This window comes from Podarcis vaucheri (assembly GCF_965113315.1).
Source record: "Podarcis vaucheri genome assembly, chromosome: 12".
NCBI lineage: Eukaryota > Metazoa > Chordata > Lepidosauria > Squamata > Lacertidae > Podarcis > Podarcis vaucheri.
In genome coordinates this window covers 35,762,862-35,785,556 of record NC_138750.1, presented here as the reverse complement: position 1 = coordinate 35,785,556, position 22,695 = coordinate 35,762,862, and the positions used below count along the sequence as shown (strand labels likewise).

Below are 22,695 nucleotides of genomic sequence, written 5' to 3'. Positions count from 1 at the left end.
ACCAGAAGGGCAACAGAGGGAGCCGGACTCTGATGAAACTCCTGTGTCACACGCAAGGGCCTCTGGAGGTTTCCTGTGCTGGTTTTGCCTGCACTCATACTCCCAGGGCTACACTGCTATGCTTGCCAATGATAGCAGACAATGTTGTATTAAATGTGCTAGTGTGGGAAGAATGCTGAGAAGTATGCTGTATCTGTTCTGCTGTGCCATCCCCATAGCGCATGGGGCCTCGCAGGCATTTTCTCAAAAACACATGGAGGGAATCTGACGCAGATGGATTATGTTAACAAGGCAAGGATGACAGTTCAAGTCTTAAAGCCCTTTGAAATCAATGGTACTACTCGGGGTTATTAGAGGCCAAATCATTAGTTTCTGATCTCCAGCCAAAAACCCAACTCCGAGTCCAGCCTGGGCATTCCTCTAGTATTTTCCACAATTGATATGCGATTAGCCATTTCCTTCTATTTATTTTAATGAGCTGCAACTGTGGATACCATGCCTATATTGAAATAATTAAGACGAGAATGATATCCCTCCCGAAGTTTCAGAAACGGGCTGCTAAGCGGCTTTGAAAATCTGCACTATTTTAAAATGCAGGTTTGGCGTGTGAAATGCCACCAAGCTTGTTGGAAAGTGGCAGCCTTTGCAAGCTGCGTTTAAATAATGAAACAAATGATGGAGGCTCTTAAGTATGCCAGACGGAGAGCAAATTGCGCGAAAGCTCTGAACTGCGGCCCCTTTCCAACAAAAAGTCTGGGAACTCTGCAATCCTACCACAGTGAAAGTGCAGATAGGGGAACGCTTAGTGGGGGATCGTATACTCTGCATGCAAAAGCCCCCCCCCCCCGTTTCTTCTGTTTGAAATCCTGGAGAGACATTGCCAGTGACTGTGGATAATACTGAGCTAGCATTGTCCATATACCCATTCCCAGGTTATCAATGTATATCATCTCAATGGAGTTGCCAACTGCTGGGTGCTTCTGGTGACAAGGAAAAACACACCTTTTTGTTACAGCTTTTTCTGAGAGTTAAGACCAGCCCCTTCCAGCTGTAAACTGGTGTTTACATCTGCTTTGCACACAGAAGGTCCCAGACACAGCTGGCAGCAAACCCTGCCTGAAACCCTGCAGAGCTGCTGCCAGCCAGAGTAGACAATACTGAGCTAGATGGACTTAATGCTCTGACTCAGTATAAGGAAGCTTCCGATAATACTATGATCGATATGGGGTGGTATTCATACTAGTCTCACTCCAAGCAGACACCATGAAGTCAAGGGGCATTCCTTTCAACGGGTCTACTCTGAGTAGGACTAAGCTAAAGCAACTTGTGGCTTTATTTATTTATATTTCGAAGTTTAATTGTTTTGCCTGGCAGCAGCAAAGTATCAAATCAGCATACTGAACACATTTGCTTAATATATGCAATTTCAGAGTTCACCCCATCACTAAGTTTCACCTGCGCTTCAAGTACATGGCTAGCTGAGGTCTGCACATGGCATTCCATCAGTGGCACTGACTCTGTTCATATGTCTGTGACTAAGCACCATGATGGTGCCTGAGGAGATATATTTTTTTAAAAAAATCATCGAAAGCAACACGCACAGTAATGGTGAAGAGGAAACAGTTATAAATATACCCAGCCACTCTTATTCTACCATCGGTAGACTGAAGTTCTGGAAGGCTTCCACAACAATTTCACACTGAAGTATGGTACAGTGGTACCTCAGGTTACAGACGCTTCAGGTTACAGACTCTGCTAACCCAGAAATAGTACCTCGGGTTAAGAACTTTGCTTCAGGATGAGAACAGAAATTGTGCAGCGGCAGTGCGGCAGCAGTGGGAGGCCCCATTAGCTGAAGTGATACCTCAGGTTAAGAACAGTTTCAGGTTAAGAACGGACCTCCAGAACAAATTTAGTTCTTAACCCAAGGTACCACTGTACTACCAATGCATTGGCAGGCTTTTTTGTTTGTTACCTTTATATCCCACCTTTCCTCTAAAGAGTTCAACATGGGTTCATACATGCGTCCCCCCCCAAAAAAAAAACCCCTACACAACCACCCTGTGAGGTATGTTAGGCTGAGCGACAGCGACTGGTCCAAAATCACTCTAGAGGCATATGCGTGGGAATGCCACGGCCTAACCAACAGTGGTATTTGCTTCTGTCAATGCTGCACAGTAGTTAGAGCAGGAATTGGAAAACTGTGAACCTCCAGATGTTATGGGACTCCCACTATTCCTACATATTGGCCATGCTGCCTGAGTTAAATTTGAGGGTGACAGGGTCCCCAGCCCAGAGCCAGGATGTTGGGTCTGAGTGCAGGACCAAATCCCTACTCAACGAGGAAGCTTACTAGGTGGCCCAGGGCAAGCCAAGATCTGCCAGCCCTAACCCACCTCACAGATTGCTGTGAGGCTTCCGAGGAGCTTCTGGAGGAACAGCGGGATCAGAATGTTATACTCGCAAGCAAACAAACAAAAGAAAAGGGGTTTATGTCATGGCAGTCTGCAGGAATTTAAAGCCTTCCTGCGCAAAAACATTGCTGCTTCAGAGACCTCAGCGACATCCCATAAACTACATTATATATGCAAGGATTCGATTAAAAAAAGCAAAAACAAAAACAAAAAAGCACTTAAAGTTAAAATATCACTCTGTTTTTAAAATAATAAATATTGCTGGAACGCTTTTATGGAACAGCAAGATGAGGATCAATGTTGAATTGTTTCAGCACTCAAGGACCACACAACACGACAGCCCTAAGTCGCCTCATCCACTCTCTACCGTAGATTAATATGTATTTTTATGGAAATTTGTTTCTGCACTTTTTCAGTGACAACTCTTGACTTCAAAACAAAAAACAAAAACCACAATATCACTAGACACCTCTCGATGGCAGTATAACCTTGTACACACGTGTCTATCATTCTTCTTTTCTCTTTCTTTATCATATTTTCTCTGCACTCCCCAGGAGAAATGGGGAGGGGGGTAGGGAATCGGATATTTCTCCTTTGTCTGAAAGAAGAGTGTTCCGTCACTTAGGAGGGGGAGGGAAATATTACCCCAATGCTGCTGACCACCTTAATTACCATTTAGGAGGGAAAGAAACTTGATTGTTTGCTTGACCCACCACTCAAAAACAAGTTGAAGGAAGCTCTCAGGTCACTAGACGCAACTGAACTAAGAGGAAAGCATGAAATGATAAATGCAACTTCTTCTCCTTTTCTGCTTCTTCACCCTTCCCATATCCTGCACCTCAGACTCCTGAGAGGACACGGCAAACTTTTGCAAATCATAGAATCATAGAATTCTGGACCTGGAAGGGAGGGATCCCCAATGAACTGGTTGCAAACACAATGAGGCTCAGGTTTTGAAGAATACCATTTATTTAAGTGTAAGCAACCGCTGTGTTTGCCTTGTTAAAGACAGAGGGAACAGCTTGAACGCTGGGAAAAGCCAATTTGTGAGTAAAGGGTTGTACCTGAACATCTTTCAAACAACAAGGTCGCATGGACTATCAAAAGAATTTAGGAAGAACCCTGCATTCTGTTTCCAAGAATGGCTTGTCAGGAGTATCTGGAGTCCCCAAAGAGGATAGTTCTGTTTTTTTTAAAAGCCCCTACTTAGTCGCCTTTTGTTCTACACTAAGGAATTCCAAATACTAGGAGATCCAGCCTTTTGATAACTTTGGCTGCTCCTTTCCACTCCACACATTTTCCTGCTCGACAATGTTATTGCTGAGAGGGTGGCCACATATGCACTGCCAAAATAGGGGGAAATCTGTCATTAAAGCATGGGGGGGTGGGGAATAAGAAAAGTATTTGCCCCCCCCAAAAAAAGCCAGTACATGTGCTAATTCTTTAATAAGTATTATTTAAGCAGAAATACAATATATATCACAATAGTAGGGGATGCAGTGATCAGTTGACCCATGTGTGCCTGCTGCCTTAGTGGAAAACTTTTGATAGGCACCCACAAGGCCCTCCCTGCTCTCTTTTCATGGTTCTTTAAACCAGACGTGGACCAGAAAGCCCTTCAGATAGAGAAGATGTCTTCAAACAGAGGACTGTCATGTTTAAAGCAGATCATGCAGCTACCCTGTTTTTGAGGGAGGAGCTACAGACCTCTGCCTGCAACTACAGAGCTAGCTGCACCAAAGGCTTCAATAAAAAAGTATGACAATATTGGTCAAAGTTAGCAACTTACAAAGTTATTAACCAGGGTGGTACATGAAGGGCAGGGATCTTATTTTAGTCCACTGAAATTTAGAGCCATCTTGGCTCCTCTGAATGACAGAGCATTCCTAGAGAGCCTTCCTTCCTCGAGAGGCTAGACTGGTTCCCTCCTTTTTGTCCTAGGTAAAGGTAAAGGGACCCCTGACCATTAGGTCCAGTCGCGGCCGACTCTGGGGTTGCGGCGCTCATCTCGCTTTACTGGCCGAGGGAGCCGACGTACAGCTTCCAGGTCATGTGGCCAGCATGACTAAGCCGCTTCTGGCGAACCAGAGCAGTGCATGGAAATTACGTTCCCACCGGAGTGGTACCTATTTATCTACCTGCACTTTGTGCTTTTGAACTGCTAGGTTGGCAGGAGCAGGGACCAAGCAATGGGAGCTTACCCCGTCGCGGGGATTTGAACCGCTGACCTTCTACCCTAGGTTCTGTGGTTTAACCCACAGTACCACCCGGGTCCCTCCTTGTTGTCCTACCAGCAGGTAAAGACTGTTTTATGGTGGTGGGCTTTGGGGAACAACTGACTGGGTTGTTTTTTTTACTAGATTGTTTACTAGATTTGATCTGTTTTTATTTTATTTTAATTCTGTTATACTTTAATTACTTTTTAACTTATCTTTTTTTAAGCTTTCTGTGTTTTATCCATGTTAGTTTTCATTTTTGTGAGCTGCCTTGAATCCCACTTCTGAAGAAAAGGTGTAGGAAATAAATAAATAAATGATGATGATGATGCCCCTAACACCTGAAGAAAATAGAGTCCCAACCGGGTATCAGCTCATCTCACTTCTCTTTGCTTTTCTGCTACTCAAATCTTAATAAGCAGAGAACCAGTGTGACAACATACTTCTTGCGTTTTGAAATTACTAGAAAAGTGGGGGGTTTTTCAATTGAGGAATGCTCCCCTCTTATTTAAAAAACAAAACAAAACGGGATTTATCAGCCCAGCACAATATGAACACACAACTTAAGGACTTCGGCAGTACATTTTTATCTTACAAAATGCTGAAGATTTCTTTTTTTAAAAAAAATAGCTGGTAAGGTAAGCTGCACGAAACCATGGAATTAAACGATATGAAACAGTAATATTTCTACTAACATGGCACAGATTTAATTTAGTGAGGAAAAAGACGAAAAAAATTAAGATTTCCTCATTCTAATTTTCTAACGGCATGTCTAAGTAGGAAAAATATAGTTTATTTACAAGCTCTGACCAGTTCTGTGCTATAAAAACAGAAGACTTGATATTTTTCACTTTATTAGCTATAGCAGTTCTTCAGAAGCTGAGCCAAGAAATCAAAGTGGAGCCTATTTGATTGATGTTATAAAAGCAATTAAGTCACAGGTTTGTCAAATATGTTAACATTTGGCTCTGCCTCTAGTATGTGTCTATTTTGACTGCAAGTAGTAGAAGTAGTAACATTTAATGATTTACAGACCTTCCATGTCTTAAGGTCTAGTAGCTGAATTAAATCTATGATACCACCCCTTTGCCTTTATTTGCGCATTTGCAGACTGTAGTAACCTTTTTAAAAAAATATTCATAACTATTTCTCTCTTCTTAATTCAGTTCTTTTTAGTTGTCCAGCAATAAGATTTCAATCACCTGGAGCAAACAAACATTAACACAACAGCAATGGCATGCCATGAAATGCAATATTAAATAATAACACATTCTGGTACAAAATGTCAAGCTTGACAACTACCCAGGTGAGGGTCCATAAAATTGTCACCACTTTCCAGGCCACCTGAAAGGTAAGGAATGTTTTATATTTGAAAAGTGAGAATGTAATGTTATCATCTGTACTCCTGCTCCGAAGTTAACAACTGACCAAGCAATTTCTTCCTTGGCAAATTGTAAGATGGGACAATTATAACAGATCAATAAACATCTTCCGTTTCAGTCTTACTCATTGCCATAGATCTTGTGGCAATACCTCCTTGTATGGCTCTTGTAGAAACTGGGTAAGCATAGCCTGACTGGTGGGATCGAGGGAATGATCCAGTCAGCTCCATAAAAGGTTAAACAGCAGAAAGACATGAATTCCTGATAGATTTGCTATCTTTTAGAGTACCACATGGGACTGTATCCCTTTTAATTTTCTGAAAGAACGGGGGTGTGGGGTGGGGAGCTAGGGATCTTTTTTAAAATAAAAAAATGTATTCTAGTAAAAGCGAAAACCTTGGATTGCATTTGAACGTGGTGATAGAAGAGCACACTAATTGAAGAAAAACCAAGCAACACTATAAATTACATTAAATTTGAAAACTAATAATTCATAATGGGCAGCAAAGAAGCTTGAAGTAATTATTTTTCAAAGCAGCGCCTTCTCTTTTTTTTCTTAAAATGAAAAAATGCTTAACTTTTCTTAAAGAAAGAAAGGGCAACAGAGGAAACAACACTTAAAAAAAATGTAGTCCAAAGGTAAAAATGGGCTCACATAAGCAACTTCAATCCTGCCAGAAATTACCACTCTCATCCCTACATAACAGACTTCAGTTGATACCAGTGCTGTATCAATTCAGGAGAATGAATTACTCAGTAAAAACAAAATTCTAGGTGCTTGAGGCTGCTCAAATTATACCTCAGAAATGGATCTAGCTATCTAAGCCAATATTCCCTATGGAGTATCAGCATATTCCTATATGCTATACTACAGATAACTCCCCTTCCCTAGAGAAGTTCAAATCTTGTTTTTTTCCACACACACAGAACAAGAATCTATTTTTTTCCACACACAGAAGAGGAACAACTTCTTTCCTAAATACTGTACACACACACCCTCCACCACAAGTATCTTTCCCCCTCCTGGAATAAAGTGCAGTGTTTTATTTTATGCATAATGCAGGCGTCTGCCAAATAAAATGACTTAATCAGAACAAGGTCTTTGCTTACTGCTAAAGTTTTCATTTTTCTTCACACAACAGTAACACATATTCCCGAAATTAAATTAAATTAAACCACCAGGATCACAAAAGCTGCAATCCTCACGTGTTTTGCAATGATCTGAAACAATACCCAAAGTACACTTTACACCAACTGGATCAAACACTCTTCGCTTGGAAACAAAAGCAAAAAAATATGCATGAAGCATTCTTGCTATTTATCCCTTGTGCCAAACACAGATGCTTCTGACAAAGTTGCCCAGTTCAAATCCTTGCAAAAATCACTCCCTGGGGTGGCACAGACTCCAGGAGTATCCGAGGGTGCATACATTTTGCCAGCATACATGCAAACCCTACGATACAGTTATGTTTAAGATTCTCTAAGAGAGAGATGGAAGATGTTTCTTGCTGCAAGATTTTTAAGTGGGCAGCTGCTTAAATTTAGAAAATAAGAAACGAATACTGTATCCCGTCAGGGCTGCTCCCAGACAAGTGGGACATACAAATAAATCGTTGTTCTTCCATGGTTAAAGGCACAAACGAAATGAAAATTTACTATTAGGGATATTGCACTGTCTATATGTTCTTCCTATGTTCTATTGCCACCAGTAGGCATGGCATAGCTGATATGAGCAGCGAAGGTCCATTTCTCCTGAGCAGTGAAATGAGAGAGGGCAGGTGGCAAGAGGGAGGGGAGAGAACAGTTGAGACTGTTAAAAAAAGAGAGAGCATTTATTTGGCACTAAACACCTTCTCATTTGAGCACGATTGACCATTACAATCCCTGAAATGTCAAAAAATGAATTGTTTTAATATTTGCTTTGGATTGGAAGTTTAGAGTGGCAGTGTTTAATTAGGAAGAAAACGTGTTCCTAAAACAGTGTTGAATGAAAAAGGGCTTTATTTCTCTTTGTTTTTAAATTAGCTTTATAATGGCAAATTGCTAAACACCCTTTCACTTAAGGAATATTTTGCTTAAAGTTCCATATTTAAACAGGAGTACCCAGGAAATTCAATTTTTAAAAAATCAACAGAATTATAATATGGTGCCTATATGTTAAAGTGAAAGTGTGCTGGGCCGTGATAAGCTAACTTGCCTGATGCATCACTGCTAACTCTACACCTCTGGAGGTTGCACTACCTTTACTTCTTAAAAGCCCCCAGGCTTTCTGCAATAAGAAAAAAAAGATGCAATAAGCACAGGGACAGGGACATTGTGCGGATGCCCCATAAAATGTGAGTGAACAGGGCATGACAAGTCCAGGCTAAATGCCTAGTTACACTGCTTTACAACACAATTCTGCTTTCATCCAGAATATTGTGCCACTGGTTTTTAAGCAAGTGCTCTGTTAGAATTTCGACAGCACAGCACAAGTGCACAAAATGTTTCTGTTTAGCCCTTCTGCTTTATTGGCTCCTCCTATTGTTAACAAAAACTTCAGTGACAAGCTTGTTTGTGTACTTTCAGAACTATTTGCTTTGATTATTTGCATCCTTTCCACACATGCCATTAGAGTCAACACAAGTTTGGAGGTTCTTAAATGCCACTGTGTTTTCTTAACAGGTTATTATTTAACCAGCTACAATGCTTCTCTCCAAGCCTTCTAGCAAAGACATCAGATGATACTGTAATCTGCTGTGAAAAGGAATTATGTCTGAGGAATTAAAATGAAAAACACTATTTATATTATCATTAAATTTACTTTTCCTCCAAGCAGCCCAAAAGTGGCATACACTCTTCCCCTCATATTATTCTCACAATAACTCTGCTATGCTGAAAGTAGTGACTGGCCCAAGATCACCCCGTGAGCTTCATGGCTGAGTGGGGATTTGAACCCTGGTCTCGCAGGTCCTAGTTCAACACCCTAACCACTACGCCATGCAGGCTCAGTGTGTATCCAGATCACATTCTGAACCCACGCCATTCTTAGGTGAGCTAAAGAGCCCTTCAAGCAAAGGGCTGGGTGTGTTGCAATTATGCTCAAAGTTCCGCAAGACTTTTGTAAACTGTGGATCAAGCTATCAGAGCAAAGAGCATGCCATCAAGCACTTTGCAACTTACCACACTAACAATGCACAAGTCCCCCCTCCCCCGCTTTCTCCAAATGACCTTACAGATGAAACATTTCGAGATGTGACTAAACAGGCCAATTTGCACATCAATCCTCCTTACGCTACTTCCGATATCAAAATAACCTTCCAAGATACCTTTTGTCTCCTTAATGAGAAGATGGAATTGGGCTGTCAACTGTATTAAGTACTGTGGGGTCATGAAACAAAAACCTCTTATTTTCCCTAGCGAAGAAAATAAGTTCACTGCAACCGAAGGCGGCTTTTTCCATCGAGACAAGCAGCTTTGTGGGTTGCAAGTGCAAAAGTCAACCATGTGTACTAATTCTCACTAATCATTCTGCAAGGTGAGCTCCCCAGTGACTCAAAAGTCAAGGAATGTCAACTGCAGCGCAAACAGCAAAGCGCAACTTTGCATGTGACACCGAACCAAATTCCAGAAGGACAATGTACCTGTTGAGCCGCTCAAAACACTTGTTCCTATTCTCGATTGTCGCCGTCTCTCATTTTAGAAAAAAAACCCAACACGGCATACAACAACTCCTTAGCTGGAATCAGTTTACGTTTATAAAAAGCAAATAAACCCCCAAACCTTCATTACAATGGAAGCTAAGGGCAAAACAAAACCCTCATTAAGGCAGCAGTCCTACATGCACTTAGCTGTGGCTTAAGTCCCATTGAAATCAGTGGGTTGCACTTGTAAGCAGACATGCCTCAGGCTGCACTGCAAATCAAGCTACTGCTGAGCAGATATAAGTGAATATTGAAATGGAAATCTGCTGTCCTGTTGAACAGAGGACAATAGAGCCAGTGTATGTTTCCACCTATCTCCTGCCTGTGTTATACTTCAACAGGTGACTTCATGATTATCCCAGACTCAATAATTTTGGGGGCTTGTGTACTGGAACGCCTGGAGGGAGTCACCAAGACAGCATTGCACTTCGTATTGCTGCTTCCTTCCCTCTCCGTAGGATGAATCCATCTCACTGGTGTAAAAATCAGCAAAAGTCAAAATGAAGGACAGAACTTGCAACCTAGAGTCTGTGAGTCTTTCGTGGAATCTTTTCTTTTTCATGAGGCAGAAATCTAAAAAGGGGGCAGCATGAGCAGGGAAACAGAAGCTTCTTTTTTTCCTGTGGGAAGACATATTCTTCACTCTTCCTCCACCAAGTGCTTTTCTCACCCATGAGGGAAAAAGAAGTGGCAACGGTATCTTTTCATGACGGAGGGTATAAAAGGGGCAGTTTTCATCTGAAAAAGGATTAAGAAGCCCCTCTTTTCCTTCAAACTGTAGCCTCAGCAGCTGCACCGTGTAAAACAACAACAACAGCAGAACTACTGTATACCTATTGCGTAGCTCTGCGGTAAGGCTTTCAGAATTAATCATCCACTGGCCTAGGTCTAGACTAACCACAGTCAACGAGTGGCTTTATTTCTGATGTTCAGGTGTGAGTGCCGTTGCTTATGTAGCCGAAACAGCACAACCCACCCCAAGGGGGAAGTATCAGCAGACTTGAGAGAGAGCGCAAAGGTCTGCAGAAGTACAAAAACACCTCCAGAGGAAACTAACCCCAAGAAGGACTGGCCACAGAACACCCTTGCTTCCTGTTGAAGGAAAAAATGGAACATTGAAAGGGCAGTGGGAAGGGAAGGGAGCACAGCTGATTAACACACGGAACAGAAAGACTTCACACACACACACACTTCAACATTTTGTTGCCGGTTTGTTAAGCCTGTGTTTAGAAGAATGAGGGAAAACGAGAGAGAAAGAGACAATATAGAGAGAAAGACAATACAACCGGGACCTATGGACGAAGGGTAGGATACAAGATTAAAAAATAAGAATGAAATGAAATGAATATGGAGGAATTACCATCTCTATCCATGCTGCCAACTTTGAAAGACCTACTGGAACATAAACAAAACAAGGCCACCCATAAAGAGACAACACAAGTCTCATCCTAGCTACCTGGCACTGTTGTCTGCCCTCTAGTTAAACACTTCAATTCAAAGAAAGCCCTGGGCTGTTTGCCACCAAACACTGACTGCAGGAAATTATGCAGAATCACATAATTAATTTTAGAGTCTGGGTGCCGGCTGAAAGATCCAGCATACACAGCACTTTTTTTTGGAAAATACGGCTATGAAATGGTCCTCTTTCAGAACACGACTGAGCCATAAGAAGGTACTAAATAGATACCCGTGTCATTACTTTATTTTCTTAAGTGTTTTTTTTTTGCAAAGTATCCATTATTTAGAATTAATTAGGAAAATCAATCGGCTGCACAAACTGACACAATGTAAATTGGCCATAAATGGTGCTATAAAAATGAATAATAATAATTTGTCTGTCTGCTATTGGGCTTTTGGTCATTTGGAAATCTTTCTTCTGCATCCCCAAATATTTTATTTCGCTTAAAGTTTTATCACTGTGCATTTTGTGCCTGCGAACAGAAAAAGATCCATGGTCTTTCCTTTTTTTAAAAAAAGAAAAATGCTCCTTGAACGCTCCTTCAGTTACAGAAGAGGTGAGCCCTCTTGGCACTGTGTGACAGGTCACTGATCAAACAGAACAGGCAGACATCGCCCCCACCCTTAGGAGAACTGTGCAAAGCTACAGCTTGTCAGCCTGCGCTGCACTGAAGAACATACACCGCTTTCTCTAGGCACAGCTGCACGAGTCTCTTCTTCTCCTGATATTACGGTACTGTTTGCTGTGATCCGTTTTGTGCTTCCACGTTCTTTTCAGCAGAGATATAAATTGCTTTAGAGAGTGACCTCATCCTTCTTATGACAGCAAGAAATTTACCAGTCAGCTTGGAACGCCACCAGCCCTGCCCTGCCCCAATGATCAAAGCCGGTTTAAATGAACAGCCTTCTCTGTCTTCAAAATGGCACTCATCTTTGAACAAGAGTTCATTTCATGTACAAAGGATTTATTTTAATTGCTTGAATAAAATCAATACTCCTCGATAGAGCGCTGGTTATAATTATATAAACCGATGTTGCAAAACTAAGCAGCGGGGATATTGTCACTTAAAGAGAATGGAACGCAGGTCGTTCAGCAAGATACCACCCCAGGAAGGCAAAACGGACTGCAAAACAGAACGCCTTTTATATACGGCATACATTTGGGAACACACGAGGCACTCAGTTAATATCACAAAGCCTAACAACACTATGGCAACAAGCAAGCGCGAATCGTTTTTGCCATTTTGCAGAGCCGGTATTGTGGCCTGAATGGGAACATTAGCGAGTGAAATGTGGGTGAGGGGGGCATAAAAGACGAGAAGGACAAGGCAGAGTAGGTGCCACGATGAATTTGTGAGTCGAGCCAACTTTCAAATACACATTGTATTTAAGCAAGAATATAAGTGTTTGCAAGCAAGCGATTAAACTGCCAATATTGCAACAACAACACTGTATTGTATTACATTGTATGTAATCAAGTCTATCATTTTACCAAGTGCACTTTTAAAATGCCAAGATAGTTACAAGAGTAATACTAACAAATATAGCAACATTGTATGTAACTTTAGCAAAGGGGGAGCTTTAAAATACCAAGCTATTACTACTACAACTACTATTAATTTTGTTATTATTACAACAAAAATTATTAAACCGTTAAATTAAATAATAAAAGCACTCAAAATGCTCAACCTGATACCATTTAAGAGCCACCTTCAATTGACTGCTTAAGGAAGGAACCAACAGGCTCACAAGCTTAAATGCTTAATCTTTGTGGTTCTGTTCCTAATAAATGCATCTCAGATAAAACAAATATAAAGAAGATACTTACACAGCCACCAGCGACAATTTCTGCTGCTAAAGGAACAGAACCGTCTCTCGCCATAAATTTGTCTCTTATAAAATCGTTTACCTTGGAAAACAAAATTTCAGTCAAATGAAGGAAGAAAACATGTCCCATTATTTTTTTAACAAAAGAATACCAATTTTCATAAGTATGAATTCTATGGCTTTCATCAATATTGTATGTATACTTAGAAAATAGAGAGAGGACTGCTCCATTTAAATCAGATTTACAGCACAGCGGGAGAGTTTACATATCAGCAGGTATATTCATCCATTTAAAAAATAGCTTAGTTTAAGCATTAGTCTTAAATATTTTTGAACATTTCTTCAAATATGTTCCACTGTGTGGGAGCCTTACCTTGAAAATAAGCTGTAATGATTTCAATTATCATTTCAATGATTTTCTAGTTTACTGCTAAGAAGATAGTGCACACAAGATTTCAGACTAAAATTAAAAGTATCCTTATTTGGTATTTATGGATTTCTTAGTTCCTTTTCAACTTTAAGTACTACAGGAAATAAGTAATGTAAGGAACATGAAAATGTATGAAAAGGACTTCCTTTTTTTTCTACAAGGTTTTCACTCTATGTCATGGTTATTTATATTAAAGTACAAGGCAATGAAGATGAAGGGGGCTGCTATTGAGCCGAACATTTCAAATGAGGCTGTTAGATGATGGGCTTTAGCTAGACTCTCATCCAAAACACACAGAAACACACTCCGTGCTACCTGCAGCGCCCAGAGGCAAGATATGAACACAGACTGCATTCTGCAAGTATAACTTTATCAAAAGAAGGTATGTACTTATGCAGGCTTTAGGCAAAGTCTTCTCACTGGGAAATTCAAAGATACAAAAATAAGAGATTATATACGATAAAGGTTTTTGTATTGTACTTACAGTAAGTTTTATGGCCTTTTCTGGGGCTACTCCCAATAATTGTGGCAAAAGACCTGTAAATATAAAAGGAGCAAAAATACATATTACGGAATGTATCATTAAGTTGGCAAAGAAACAGCTATGCAAAGTTGGCCACCTAAAAAGAGGGAGGGCCATTTTTAGGGCAATTTTCTACTCTTATGTTCAACAGGAGCATCTAGACACGTCATTATGATTTTTTTTAACCAACTAAACGAAAATTATCATGGTTCGGAACTGCGGCTATTCAAACACCACCATATATCTCCATTATAATGACTTAGAATTCAGAGTAAATGGTGAAACACAATTCAGAAACCTGCCCTTTACAGATTTCCCTTGGGCTCATTCAGAAGCAATGCATTAGCTTGTTGCTGTATCTTCAGAAACCTAGAGTCTCGTCTGTATGCATGCATTGCCAGTCTGGGGTTAGCAAAGATGGTACACAGCTTTTTCATGACACTGTCTTAAGAGACAAGACCAAAAAGCCCATCAGCTGAACATTTCACCTGTTCCATAGATTCCCTTATGAATCTTGTAGGGTTTCAAGAAAAGGTTGTGGAAATAGTGTGTGAGAGAAATGACTTGAACACTCCCAGGTGCTTCAATTATCACCAGCAACAAGACCTGCAGCCATAAGGAAATAGCCAACGAGAAAGAAAGCAGGCCAAGCCACGTCAAAATTATTTTGCAGCTACAGCTCAGTGGTCAAGCACATGGTTTGCATGCAAAAGGTCCCAGTTCAATCCTTTGAATTTCCAGTTAGCAGGTAGCAAGCCTGGCTGGGGAAGACCTTGGCTCAAAGCTTTAGAGAGCCCCAGAGTGTCAGGCAGAGACATATTCAGCTACACAGAGTAATGGTCTGCTCAGGATAAAGCATATTCCTGTGTTCTTCGTGGATGATTTTAAGTTCACATAATAGTTTGTCCTGGCCAAACGATTTGCTATTTAAAATTTAAGCTCAGGTTATTTACCTAGCCATACACAAAATATTTGCTTTTTTAAAGTTACAAGCGCTATGATAAACAAGCAGGTAGCTGTAAGTCTTTCGTTGAATGCTGAATTTCTGCTACGGATTGTTGGGCAATCTTGAAGAAAGGATTGAAAGCCAAGTGCTGCATAAAATGTTCTTTACAAAACGGAAAAAAGAGAGGAGGAGCTTAATTTTACAAATGTTTTAGGGTTATTTGCCATTTGCTTAAGCAACTATTTCTGAGAAAGTCAACACAACAAAAATTTACAATTATACATATTTTCATGTTTGAGTAAAAAAAACAGCTCACTATTTCTGAACAAACTTCAAGAGGCGTCTCTCAAGGCAGATGAGAGAATAAAGAGGCATTATGGTTATTCCACCACTTTGCTCTTTTTGCATCAGCTTTTCGAGATTTCTGTTTATGCTTGATTTTGGAGCAAACCAATTTTGCCGCAACTACTTTTGCCTGCTATTTGAGAAGGCACTAAGTCTGGTTTTCTTTCAAGCTCAGAGTTGCTGGAAAGCTACTAAAAAAAAAAGTACTGTATTTCCTCTTGCATTTACAGTCTCCCTGCTCAGTGATTGTGATTGTGGGAATCAAAATAGCTCTGTACCTCCAGTAGAGTCTGGAGTACTTAAAACCTGTTGGTTTTAATAGGATTTTAGCATTTGCAACGTCTTTGGATTGTGCCTGTTATGTGTATTTAAGCCCCCATCCTACAGATGCAGGCTATGATGATTACTCCTGCTTACTTCCTTAGTATTTTAAGTGTGAAACCAAGGCAACCTCAGTCCATTAGATGTATGCTAGATTCAGGCGGAAAGACAAAGCATGGTTGGTCCTTCCAAGAGCACGGCCAACCTTGGACTCATGTGCTCCCCCTCCTCTCTTTTTTGTGAATGATTGAAGGGGATTTAAGGCTTCCAAGTTCCAGTTTGTAACAAACCACAGTTGTGTGTAAAAAAAAAAAAAAATCCCATGAAACTGGTTTGTAAAAAACCACAATTAACACACCAGGGAATCAGTCCTGGATTACAGTTTGATAACTAGCAGCTTCTGTTAGGAATATATATGCTACTAAAGATGCTGGAAATGGTGTAACTTGAGATACATTACATGAATACTGCTTTCATCACTTTCTTGAAGATCTTCACATATATGGATGGATGCAAAGGAACTTTGGTGTGAGTGGAAAGCACAAGGTGGAACATAATTTCTGCCAGCTCCCCTCCATTTACACCTCTTTGTGCAACAACCCACATTGTTCCCAAGTGTACCCCGACCTTCAGCTTTTTGAACGGTCACAGGGCATGGGAGCGCTCATGGTTTGTTCCTCCCAAGCCATGATTGGGAAGCCAAGAACAAACCTTGGCCTCAGATGGTTTGGCTGGAGAGAAGCGTCACAAAAAACTGAGTTGGACATGCAGTAAGCTAAGGAGAAGGAAGAAGCAGAGGGGTTGATGGGAGCCTAGGTTAGAGGAGGGGACAAACTCTCCTTTCCACCCTAACTTCCACCACTCTGGAAGGAGAAGCAGGGATGCTGGCTCCCCTTTCCAACCCTCCTGTGGAGCGGAGAGCCTCGACGGAGCCTGCCGAGGGGTTTGATCAGCCAAGGGAGGAGAAAAAACAGGAGGAGGCAGAGACTGAGCAGGAGCCTGAAGAGGAAGGTGCAGCCTTGCCACCTAGAACCAGGTGCCGACTTTGCAGGTGGGAACAAACGGACCCACCTGCGCCAACAGAGGCATTTGCAATCCTGACATTCCCGGAAGTCAAGCAGATCATCATGCCTCATCTTTAAGAGTGACTTTTTAAAGGGGCCTCTTTGCTGCTTCTGTCCAGTTCTGAACTTCTTGCCCTGTTCCTGAACTCCTGAACCATATCTCCTGAGCTTTGTGTCTGCTGTTACTTGCCTGAATAAAAAACCCTTTCTTATTTTCAAGTAAACGTCTCTGTCTACATGTGCTGGGTGGGAGCCAGGGCACTCTAGTTAAGAGCTGAATTTCCCAAGAAGCTGTGATTCGGCAGACTCACACTGGAATCTCTCTTTGTTCAAGTCTGCTTGTCTTAAGATCGGTGTCCTGGGAGGTTGTCAGTGTCTTACACCAGAAACCAGGTGGGGTCTGGAAAACGTGGTTCGTGGGTCCCTGCTCTTTGGGATTCAAATAAGATTGCCCTGAAGTCCAGACTGATTCAAAGCAGATCACTTTCCCAGTATTACTGTAGGCAAGGAATGGCAGCAGTGACACCTCCAGAGTTAGGTGTTAATAGATGTTGCTGTACACACAGACAGCTGTGGCTGCCGCTATTCTTGGGAAGTGCAGTTCCCAAAGCTTATCTTAGAAGCTTTGGTGAGCATGCCCTGTTTCCTGGTGTCTCTGGAAAGGAAAAGACACAGCAGGAAATGCTTGTACTGGGGTGGTATGAACAATTCACAGTGGCCTGCCGTCCTCAGCAATGGGACCTGCCAGATGGCAACATCAAAGCAATTTTCCCTGTCTGTGCATATCATTTCTGTGGATCACAGGTCCTGCCTCTGCAAGAGAGGTACAGCCACTGCAATTGATGCACCAGTTCATGATAACCAGCAGCCATTTATTATGTTTATTCTGAAGCTATACTGTTGACACCATGACCGCTTTTGCTATTTGTGTCATACAAATATGCTAATGGCAAGGTATTATGTAGCATCAGATGGCCCTAAATGTTCCTGATGGCACTGCAGGCATTGGAGCAGCTATGCATAGCTCCTCTATTGTTTCCAGTTAAGACAGACCGATCAGTCCAGTCCACAACAGCAAACTGAGATGATGAGTATAAAATCAAGGGCTTCTGAACAGCAGGTAAAAAGCTTTCCTAAGGATTATTGATTTATATAACTTATACGCTGCTTAAGGAGGCTCATCCAAGACAGAACGTAACTTTTTAAAAACCCAAGCGAACGTAATACATCAAGATACCACAAAAATTCAACAGGAATTGATTGAAGATGTTAAGCTGCTGCAATAAAACCCAACTGAGTATAAAAACAGAACACCGAACAGTAAGATCTAAAGATTTCTTAAGAGTCAGGGAAAGCTTGTCTAAACAGATACGTTTTCAGCAGACGTTTAAAGCCCACCCCAGTTGACACCTCCCAAATTGCACAAGGCAGGGTGTTCCAGAGGGTACTATTACCATCTTACACTTATAGCAAAATCCTAACCGTGTCTACTCATAAGTGAGTCCTACCGAATTCAGTGGAGCTTATTCCCAGGTGAGTGGGGTTAGGAATGCAGCCCACGTCGTTTCTGTAAATGCCTTGTGGCAGACAGGGCTGGAAAAAGAGATCCAATCGATACTGGGAGTGATCAGGGCAATAAAACTCCTCTTTGGACGCCACAACTCAATCCTGGAGAATTTTCATTCTGAGTTAAGTTCTTCTGAACAGGGTGATATAGAAATCCATGCCGGCAGCAAGTCCCCCTCTTGTAAACTCGCACCAAATGGGGTGGGGGGTGGAGACAACACTTGGTATACTGACCTCTGTAGAGCCCAAAGAACCCTTCATAGCGTAGCACTTTCTTAAAGCAATCAAAGCTGTTCTTGTACATCAGCTCTCCAATAAACGACCCAGTGGAGCGCTGGTTCTGCATCCGGGTTTTCACAAGGTCAATGGGATACACTGCCGTGGCTCCAACAGCTACATGGAAGTAACACAATTTTTTAAAAAACAAGAGCATTTCTCTAGCAAGCTTCGTTGCACTGGGTTCATTATAAGATTGTAAATGGATGGACGATCACCCTGCAAGTATCGCAGGGCTTGCATGCATCTCTTCCATCCTTTGAACTGTAATATCCCTGCACTATTCACACATAAGAGGGAGATATCAGCAGGGCCAGGGTGGGTAAAAATAGGGGGAGGTGGGACACCTCCCCTCAAGAAAACTGCTAAATGAGAATTGAGTGTGCTCACTGGGCATGGAATGCTGACTGGCTCTTGGGGTGGGAGAATATTGGAAAATTGGGGAAGGGGTAGGATGGAACGGAGTATCCCGTACAAGGGTATAGCTGGCTGGAATCTCAACTGGGAGCACACCACTAGAACATTTTCGTTGCAAACTCCACTTGCGATTCACAAAGCGCACTCTACGGAATCCCAAAATCAGCTTATGGTCCTATAAAACATCTGGAGGGCAGAAGGTTTGAAAAGGCTCCCCTAAATCTGGGGAAAGTACCCAAAAAAGCCAGGGAGAGCTCACGCCATTTTGGGTAAGCTGGTCACAAGCTGCAGAGCTCTGTATATAATGAAGGGAAGGGAAGGTAAAAGAGAAGCAAGTGGAAAGGTATTCTAAAAGTTCTTTTTGTGCACCCGATTCCCTCACTCACCTCCAGCAATGGAGCCAAGGGCAAACCTGTACGCAGATTCCGCTACCTGGATGAGAATGGGACGTGACACGTCGCTTGGAGCTTGCTGCAGGTAGTGGAGTTTGGGGAGAAGATTTGGGAAGAGAAAGGCAAAGGGGGAAAGTTAGACTGCGGCCGAACAGCAATACAGTAATGACAAATCGAGGCTCAAGTACGAAAGAGGAAATTTAATGACTACAATATTGTAATCAGCTCTATTCTACTTTTACTCCTAGGAACAAAACGGAACACAGGTAGGATGTTAAGGTGTTCTCCCATCGAGGCACTGACTCAAGGCAGCTACTACATCATGGGACTTTTGTCTGTGCCTTTGCTGTTAATGCAGCGGGTAACACTTCCTTGTTCAGGATAAAAAGGGAGCATCAACCAGTAGTATGCAATGAGTCCTCCGCACAGCAAACGGAGACTCAGATACTTTATTACAGTGCAATCCTATACATGTCTACTCAGAAGGAAGTCCCACCGAGTTCATTGACAACCACAGCCAAGTGAATTATTCAAAGGTTTAAGTGGTCACAATTCTGGGCACCTAGAAAATGTCCCAGCCTGCTTCCAGTTTTGAGCCAAATCACGATCTCAACACTACTCCTGCTCCTAGGCTGCTTTTGAGGAGTGTCTAAATACATGAGGCACGCAAGAAAATAAAAATAAAAATATTTTCCATCACGGCTTTGTGTTACACTGGCCTGGGCTGCCATAGGGGCAAGAGATATTAAAACAAGTGTTGTGGAGTCTTTCTTGCCAACAGACCACGAAGATACCAAAGAAACCAGGTTGGGTTTCTGAAACAACAGAAAACGTATTTTTCGGTTTACTATACCACTACTGGTTTTTGGTTTTTTTTAAATCCAAATGTACCAAATGTTTTAAAATCCTATAAGCAAAGAATTGCTTATAGCTGTGAAAAGATTAGCTATTGCATTTGAACATCTCTCGTCTCAAAATAAAAGAGATACAGAACCTGGACGTATTGGTTGACGTCCAAATCACTGCAAATTTAGCTCTGACATACATAAGAGCGCTTTCCATTTTTGCTTCTCCTAAGAGCAGCCTCTCATATAGCTGCATAAAATACTGTTCTTTGCAATATGCTTGGTGTATCCGGCTTGGTCTTGTCCACTGAGACTGGCAGCTTCTCTTTGGACAGGAGACAGCCTAACTGGAAAAGCCAGGAATCAAACCTGGACCATAGGTATGCAAAGCACTGTGTGCATGCCTCAAGAACTGCCTTTCCTGGACCCTGCAATCGTCATCACAGGCCCTTCTCCGTGTGCCTCCTCCATGAGAGGTCCAGAATGCAGCAACACGAGAACAGGCCTTTTCTGCAGTGGCTCCCTGCTTGTGGAATGCTCTCCCCACGGAGGCTCGCCTGGAGCCTTCCTTACATACATTTAGGCACCAGGCAAAAACATTCCTCTTCTCCCAGGCCTTTGGCTAATTAAACAATCTATAGCCTTTTAAACTGAAGCGGTAGGGGCAGGTTATTATTTCTGTTTGTTAGAGTGTTGTATACATCGGCCCAGTATACCTGAAGGAGCGTCTCCACCCCCATCGTTCAGCCCAGACACTGAGGTCCAGCTCCGAGGGCCTTCTGGTGGTTCCCTCACTGCGAGAAGTGAGGTTACAGGGAACTAGGCAGAGGGCCTTCTCGGTAGTGGCACCCGCCCTGTGGAATGCCCTCCCATCAGATGTCAAGGAAATAAACAACTATCTGACTTTTTGAAGACATCTGAAGGCAGCCCTGTTTAGGGAAGATTTTAATGTTTGATCTTTTATCACTTTTTTATTATTAATAATATTCTGTTGGGAGCTGCCCAGAGTGACTGGGGAAACCCAGACAGATGGGCAGTGTATAAATATCATCATCGTCATCATCATCATGCATTTTTGTGTTTTTATATTGTAAACTTCCCTATGATCCTCAGATGAAGGACAGTATAGAAATTTAATAAATAACAATAATTGTTCTCTTCCACTGAGCTTCAGCCCTGCTCCACAATTTTTGAAAGTTCTTGCAAGGCATAGGAGTTTCTGTGGGAGGTGAGCAGGGCAAAAACTGTGCATAAAAGCAGCTTGCTGGATTTCAACCACAGATCACCACTGAGAGCATAAGGAAAAAACCTAAGGAATTGCACATTTCAAAGATCTGCTTGAGAAATCCACTTTTGCATGTGTTACTGCTACCTGCGCTTATATTCCAGGCTATTTCTAGAGACCAGTCTACTCATTACAACCCCCTTCAGCTGCTGATCACGGCACAAAGCATTTCCACGGTGGTTTCTCCAGGCAGAAGCCGTAACCCTGCGGTACCGCTGATCATCTGCACTGCGCAGAAAGTCTTGATGCGGGTGCCAAGAATGTAATGCTGTGTGGAAAAGCTACCACATCCATGAAGCAGTTTTTCGGTGTGAGGCTTAAACATGTGCAGACGGACGCTTATTCTGTACCTCTCTTGGTAACCTTTGAGACAGGTTTTAGGAGTCAGCTACTAGGAGTGTGTATCCTAACACGCTCGCTCCTAAGGCGAGGCTAAAAATATGCTGTTTGTAGGGTGATGCTGCTGGGGGGGGGCGGTAGGGGAGGGGAGGAAGCAGCCAAGTGAGAAGGGCCTGGCTCAAGGCCTATTAGACCCAAAAATGTAGCCTGCATCAACTCATTGTGGTCAAACTGGCGTCTCTGTACAGACCCAGAGCATAGAAAGGGGTGGCGGTGGTGGTGGGGGGGAGGGAACCCTCCAGCTCTCAGCATACAGAACTCGGTTTGACTTTAAGTGATAGTTTCAGAAAAACAGAACTACACCCAGGTCTGTGTCAGCTTTCAATATACGAAAGAGACCAATAAAAGTTTTTGTGTTTTTTTAAGTTGGCAGAGACTCTTTTTTTTGTGTGTGTCTTTTGCACCGCATCGTTTTCCAGTATCTCCCCTTTCCAGATACAAACATTTAAAAATTAAGGTTAATTTTTTTAAAAAATCCCGAACAAAAACAAAACAAGGAACACCACACAGCACTTGGGTTTCTTTTACAGTCTTAAAAGATTTGAAACGATTGTGACAGACTAAACAAAACCATCATTCATTTCAATAGGCGGCTGAAGACAGAATGCAACAGAGAGGCTGTGAAACAGAAGATTTAACATCTTCCCAGGATAAACTGTAAAGCATTACTTCCTTCATTAAACATATTTGGAGACAGGATCAGGGAGGGCTAAGTCAGCTAGTTTACTAAGGTTGGAATCCTATATCTACAAACTTGACATTACAGAACTGCACTATTGGTGAACCAACATTCCCTTCCCTGCTGCATATTGTTAGCGAGAGACCCTCACTTTCTTGTTTCTTGTATCTTTTCTATCATCAGATCACTCATGCTTCAACTTTCTAAATGGAAAGGGGAACCCACAC

The 22,695-nt window shown here is 42.0% G+C and overlaps 1 protein-coding gene across 3 annotated transcripts in view; it reads right to left on the bottom strand.

The window, feature by feature from the left end:
* SLC25A13 (solute carrier family 25 member 13) overlaps window positions 1-22,695 on the bottom strand; it is a 111,505-nt gene that overhangs the window by 22,832 nt on the left and 65,978 nt on the right. For all 3 annotated transcript variants that reach the window (XM_082193931.1, XM_082193930.1, XM_082193932.1), the window contains 4 exons: window positions 19,255-19,339; window positions 18,410-18,568; window positions 13,895-13,947; window positions 12,982-13,062 (listed from right to left, as the gene is read on the bottom strand). In XM_082193931.1, the coding sequence (XP_082050057.1) occupies window positions 12,982-13,062; window positions 13,895-13,947; window positions 18,410-18,568; window positions 19,255-19,339 (378 nt within the window). The remainder of the gene's footprint in view (window positions 1-12,981; window positions 13,063-13,894; window positions 13,948-18,409; window positions 18,569-19,254; window positions 19,340-22,695) is intronic.